Here is a 6,637-nt window from a genome sequence, read left to right as displayed (position 1 = left end):
AATTGTATTTTGAGGTTGTACCAGACTAGGTTTATATGGTTTCATTTTCAAAATCCCCATATTTTTGTTTTACTGCACATTGCTGCAGATCCTCTTTTCACCTTGTGTGTTTAGGTCTCTGTTTTAGCTGCAGAGTGAGACATCTCACTTCTATACTATCTTTGTTGGGAGCTGCACATGCTCAGTAGCTAGGTAAGATCCCATCAGCTAGATAACTCTTTCTCCAACTTTGGTCAGTCCAAGGCAGGATTAGCTGGGAGACTTCTTCTAGACCAGGGACACTTGTGGAATACCTGCAGAACATTTTTTTATTTATTTTTATTTTTTTAAAGATTATTTTTTGGGGGCTATTTGCTTTATTATAGTGACAGTTGATAGACATGAAAGGGGGAGAGAGATAGGGGGACGACACACGGCAAAGGGCCGCAGGTCGGACGCAAACCCGGGCCGCTGCAGGACCCAGCCAATATGTAAGTAGTTCTTTTATAGATTAAGGTGAACTAGTGTGTTTTGTAGCAGTGTTGTGCCATTGAGAACGAGCTAGCATGCTAGCGCTAGCATGCTACGGTGACACCTCACCTTTTTCGAAGTGTGTCTGCGTGTGGAATCACCAGAGACACAAAATAACACCCCAAATCCCAGAAAAAGCGATTTTTTCATAATATTGGCACTTTAACAGTAATGGTATCAATTTAACGTCTGCCGGCAATTGCTAAAATTACATCTTCTATGACAACCATAAAATAACACTACTAATTTTCTTTGTCAAATGTTGTAAATGTTTACGGTCAGAAATGCTTTATGTTATTTACCTGTGCATACAAAGCACACTTGTAAATTAAGCGTGAGTAATAGATTCCATTCTCATAGACATACTGTATATCTCAAAACCTGGGCAACTAAAATCACCAAAGCGAAAATGTTTTTGTGTAATTTGGGTGACCCTGAGAACAGGGCGCAAACACACACCAGACACTAAACATGCCAGTAATCTGTTTAGTTCCCCTTTAGCTGTCAGTGCGCTTTATGTCACCCACAAACCTGCATGCTTTACCCTCACATGTTTAAATAACTCAGACATTTATAGACAAAAGCTGCAGCCTCAAATTACACAGTGTTGGCTATCAGAGAGGATCCGGGCCTGGACGCCCGCATGCAGCAGCTCAGTCCAGTATAGGGGTGCGCAGTAGGCCACATACCTAGTGTTCACAACTGAACCTTGTTGTGCTGACCTTGTCATGTTTTTGTCCTTGTGTCAAGTTCCTTTGTTTTAGTTGTTCTTTTGTTTGTCAGTGAACTTCCTGGTTTATTTTGAAATCCACTGTTTGGTTAAATCCTTGTCTTCCTATCTTTATTTGTTAGCCTGGTTTTCTGTCATGTCTTGGGATTGTGTTATTTTTGGTCTTGTCTTGTATTTGTTTTGTTTCATGTTTTAGTGTGATAGTATTGTTGTCTGTGCCGTCTTGTTTGGTTTACTTCCTGCCTTAGTTTCCCCGCCCTTGTGATTAATTTATGTCTTCCACCTGTTTCCCAGCCCTTGTGTCACCTGCCTCTTACCTTGTTACCATCTGTATTTAGTCTAGTCTTAGTGTCTTAGTGTTCCCCTTGTCCGTTGTCAGACCGTATTTGTTTCTGTTTGGAGTGTCTACCTGTTTTGTCTACCTACTTAATCTCGGTGTTCCTGTTATTTCTGTTTTGTTGTTTGCCTCATTTTGGATTTCGTTGCCTGCTGTTTTGCTGGACACCTCTTGTTTGTTTGTACTTTGTTTTATTTCTCTGCATTTGGGTCCAAGCCACATCTTCCTCCTGATAGACCTTACACCAAATGACTTCTGAAGTGATTCCACTGTCGCAGTTTAACTTCCAATATCAGAATCAAATCCTGAGTCCTGCTAGAGTCCGGGAGCTCCCATTGTCTCCATCGTTTGGTGCAAAGTGGTCATAAAACTCCACCAGTCCGTCTTTTCCCCGTCTTTTTCCCGTATGTTAAATCATGTGAACATTGTCGACAACCAATGGTTGAGCTCCCTCCACCACCAAACAGGAAGCAGCAAACGGCTAGAGCCAGTGTTGTTTATGGCTTCTATAGCTCCTAAGGTAAACACTAAAAAGGGAAAGTTGCCAATTTTTAACCCTTCTGAAGCGCATCATCCAAAAGGAGTTTTACCGGCAGATAAACGCAGACCTCCTGGTACTGGAGACAATCATCTGTATATATGGCAGAAAATCGGAAAATCTGCAAACTTTCACTTTAGTTACCAGCTAGCGGTAGCTAGCTAGCTTGGTAACATCTAAACAAAGCTAGATGTAGTCTTGCAATGTGTGACCCTGGAAAATTCCTAGACTTTACATATAATGACAGTCTTCAATGTTAGATGTGGGATGATTGTCTTTAGTTTTGAGATGGTGTCGGACTTTAGTCTTTTCAAAGTCTTCTAATGTCTGGTAAGCATCTGCCATCTTTAAAGTGTGTAAACGGACTGTGGACACAGACACTTCATACTGTCCCATTCATTACATTTAATATCAGTTCCCTCTCTTTGAGATGTTGCTGTTTTTGTTCATTTCTGCATCGTCCTTGAGGGTTTCTTGACTTTCACATCTATAGTTTGGTGGACTCAGCGTGATTTGGGGGTGGAGTTGGAACATTGTTGTATTTTTCATTTGGTTCGGTTTGCTTTCACACCGCACTTTGTCAAATGCCCTGGTGACGTGAGATGACGATGTGTTGTCACACAGACGATGAGCAATGTGTGGTCAGAATAAGTTATGGATTTGAAAGTTATCTTCCCTTAAATCATGCAAATGTCCATAAATTGTGGGTAAGTTCGAATTATAAATTGCAGGCTTCTAAATGCGATGTTTTTTGGTTCAATTCCTATATTTGGGTCAGATTGTGTTTTCACCTGATATTGTATAAGCTCATCCGAACTCTGGTGCGGATCAAACAACCCACTCTGGTCCGCTTGAAAACAGGGGTCTCGGTTTGCTTCCAAGTGAACTAGATTTCTGTTCGCTTTAGGAGAGAACGTGATGCAACCCAAATTCAGGAAGTAAACCAAAAATAATGTGTTTACTAGCCTGTATTTATAACCTTGCACACAATCTATGACTTGTATTTGATTCAAGGGAAGATCCATAGCTTATTGTGGTCACACATCGCTGGTTGTCTGTGTGACATCATTAGTTTGTGTGACATCATCATCTTTTTCTCTCTCCCTCTCCTTCACTTGCTGTCTGTCAGCTGACCATATTGTTCGCTTTCTTCTAAAATATTAGAAACACTAAAGCCGAACCAGAAAACCCAAGACGTTATAAATGTGGTGTTGCTCTATTATTTCTGAGACCAGAATTGTCGGCGAGTTTCAGATATTCTGTCCAATCAACAAGTGACTTTTTCTATTACGTGACATTTGTTTCCAGGGTTTGGTTCCTCTGACAAAGTGAAAGCAAACCCAACCAAATGAAAAATGCAACAATGTTGCAGCTTCACCACCAAACCGCACCAAGTCCACCAAACTACAGTTTAGGTGTGAAAGCGTCCTGACTCTAGTGCACTTGGAAGAGAACCGAGACCTCTGTCTTCAAGCAGACCAGAGTCGGTTGTTTAAACTGCACTAGAGTTCAAATTACATTTCAACCCCCCCCCAAACCAACTGATTAATAAAGAACCTTTTTTTACCTTCACAGACATTTCTCCCACATTTATTTTTTCATAAATGTGCCAATTCTTGTGTGTTTCTCAGAAAATCCCTTTCATATAACCTTTCATATTCCCTTTCATCAGGCAAAATAAGAAAATCATTAAAGTTCCATTTTTAGGTATGTCAGAAAAAGCAATTTAGGGTAATGAATATCAATAGAAATGGCAGACATGCAGTTTAGCTCCACAGCAGATGGCACATGGCAGCACTACACCTGAAACCTCCTTTCTATCTAATCTAATGCTCTTCAAAGCATTTCACCGTGAACCACAAATGTCAATCTCATGGTGGCACTAGAGAAAAGTCAGATCACTAAAGTCAGTAGGATCCATCATCTGGGGACCAGGAACGTCCCTACAAAATTCCATAGCAATCCATCTACAAAACCGGAACATAGCCGGAACTCTGTCTTAGTCGTCTTCCACAACAACATGATGTTTATTGATGAAATTAATTGAAAGTTGGAGGTACAAAAAACAACATTTCAAAGAGTGTCCCTGAGACAGCTGAAAGTAACACTAATAAAAACTATGCATTCAAGAGTTGTGCAAATTAACAGCTTTAATTTCACAAGGAACAAAAGAAAATGTGTACCTGATTGTTGCTCTATATCTCTATATCTCTATCTCGGCCCAGAGGGCAGGAGAATGAATTCCTCCAAGAGTGGGTAGTCAGAGCTTGACAAGCTTGACCGTGCCTTTTACAAAACTAGTCAGTTAAAGATCTTTGTCAGAAAGAGCTGCTGTATGCCTATTATTAGCGATGCAAGATAATAGTTAGTGATGACCGGATGAAGCTTCGTGAACCAGTGTCTTTATTTTCTGAGCCCACTAGATGGCGCTCTCTGTTCAACAATTGGTGGAGAATATACTGAATTGCAATGCCTTAGACCTTTCTCTTAAAAATAAGAGCGCCATCTACTGGGCTCAGAAAATAAAGAAACTGGTTCACAAAGCTTCATTTGGCCATCACTACCCATTATCTTGCTGACCTCTGTATCAATTTTGGACGGAGGACTGTTTCCCATAGAGTTAATTCAAACTGAAGGCTCCTTAGTACAGTTTATGCATGTGTGTCCTACCTGCAGTCTTGCCGTGGGTTGGCCACGTATCCTGGATAGGCTCCGTCAGTGATGTTGCGGCACATTTTGCTGTCTCTGTCTGAAGGCAGCAGGGTCCCGGCTCGCACCATGAGGCCCAGACAGTGGTCGAACGTGTTCCTCTCTTCCGGACCATCCTCCGTGAAGTAACAGTGACCCAACGTGTCATAGCCCACCACATCCTTTACCTGAGAGGTGAATTTTAATAATAACAGGGCTTATACCGGCCAGCAACGAGCGTCATTGGCTGTGAAACATCTAACTTTCCAAAGCCTAATTTCTCATCTTTGCACCACTTTCTGTTACATGCACCATTAATTACCTTGTGGGGCGGGGGGTTCCTGTTTTGTTTGCACAAACTGAGTAAAATAGACTCCAAATGCGTGACTCACTCAGGTAGGGATGCAACCATTATAGATTTTTTTGGTACAATTACAGTCTGAGGCATCATGATTGGTATGCATTAAATAATTTAACTTTCTATTTTACTAATGTATAAAATGACATGAACACTCCTTAGATTTGAATGTGTCATTCGTTTTGGCCTTTTGAAAGAGAAATAACACGGTAGGCTCTAACCAAATAATACAGTACAAAATAATAATAAATACAAATAAAAGTCCATCTCTCCCTTTAGAACTTCACTCCGATTCGGGGGTGAAGTTGCAATATTGGTGTTTGGTTGGGTTTGATTTCACACCGCGCTGTCAAACGCACTAAATACAGTAAACATACGGCACGCGATCGAAACGGTCGCTCATTTATTGAACAGAGTATCCGAAACTTGCCAAAACTTCTTTTCTCTGAAATAATGGAGCAACACCACGGGAGAGAGAGAGAGAGAGAGAGAGAGAGAGAGAGAGAGAGAGAGAGAGAGAGAGAGAGAGAGAGAGAGAGAGAGAGGAGGATGATGTCACACAGACTAATGATGTCACACAGATGACCAGCAATGTGTGCTCAGAATAATATGGATATAAAAGTTATCGTCCCTTAAGTAATATACTGTATAAGTCTGTAAATTGTTGGCAAGATTAAAATTGCAGGCTAGTAAATTCTGTTTTTGGTTCACTTCCTGTACTTGGGTCAGATCGTGGTCCAAACTGAAGTGAACTCTAGTTCATTAGGAAGCGAACCGAGACCCGCCTTTTCAAGCGGAACAGAGTTTGTTTGTTTGATCCACACCAGGTTACTAGTAAAATCACTGCATCTCTCACAGGCAAAGAATAAAAGAAAAGACGAAGAAAATACTTTTTTTAGCAAAAATAAAAACAGGAAGTGACAAAATATAACTGATGGCAAACAAAACAATGACAGATGCTAGACATGAGAGTTCCTCTTTAGATGCATCCACGTTATGAACGTTGACTCCTTGCCAAGCGACTGAGCACTCTGAGGAGTCGGAGGAGTTAACAATTCGGATTCCAATCTGATTCTTCCTTTCTATTCCGGTTCTTATCAATTCTCGATTCCGATTCTTTGAGGGAAAGGATTTCAAACAGGTCACATGCTTATTTCATAGATATGAAGAACATTTTGTTTTGGATCAATGGGGATTTACAGTTTTACCGGGCTTTTTCAACATGACATAAAGCCTTATTAGCTCTGCTTACTGTGCACCATGACTGCAATCCAATGAGCGCCTGGAAGAACGGGGGTTGCTACGGAAACCAAACCTTGCGCGTGTTAAATGTGGAACTGATGATCGATTCAAAGCCAAAATTTCGAAACGATTCCATTGGAACAGGTTCTAGATGCCCAATCCTAGTTTTCGTAATTATTATTATTTAGTTTTTTAAGATTATTTTTTTTGGGCATTTTTAGGCCTTTATTTCCA

The 6,637-nt window shown here is 40.7% G+C and overlaps 1 protein-coding gene across 2 annotated transcripts in view; it reads right to left on the bottom strand.

Annotated features, from left to right (window-relative positions):
• The window catches only part of cemip (cell migration inducing hyaluronidase 1), a gene marked incomplete at its 3' end in the record, with an annotated part of 254,772 nt that overhangs the window by 52,147 nt on the left and 195,988 nt on the right, over positions 1-6,637 (bottom strand). For both annotated transcript variants that reach the window (XM_032536538.1, XM_032536539.1), the window contains 1 exon segment: positions 4,786-4,991. In XM_032536538.1, the coding sequence (XP_032392429.1) occupies positions 4,786-4,991 (206 nt within the window).

Source organism: Etheostoma spectabile, chromosome 15, assembly GCF_008692095.1.
Source record: "Etheostoma spectabile isolate EspeVRDwgs_2016 chromosome 15, UIUC_Espe_1.0, whole genome shotgun sequence".
In the NCBI taxonomy this organism is placed as follows: Eukaryota; Metazoa; Chordata; class Actinopteri; order Perciformes; family Percidae; genus Etheostoma; species Etheostoma spectabile.
The sequence above is the reverse complement of the archived record's forward strand: the minus strand, read 5'-3'. Positions and strand labels throughout refer to the sequence as shown.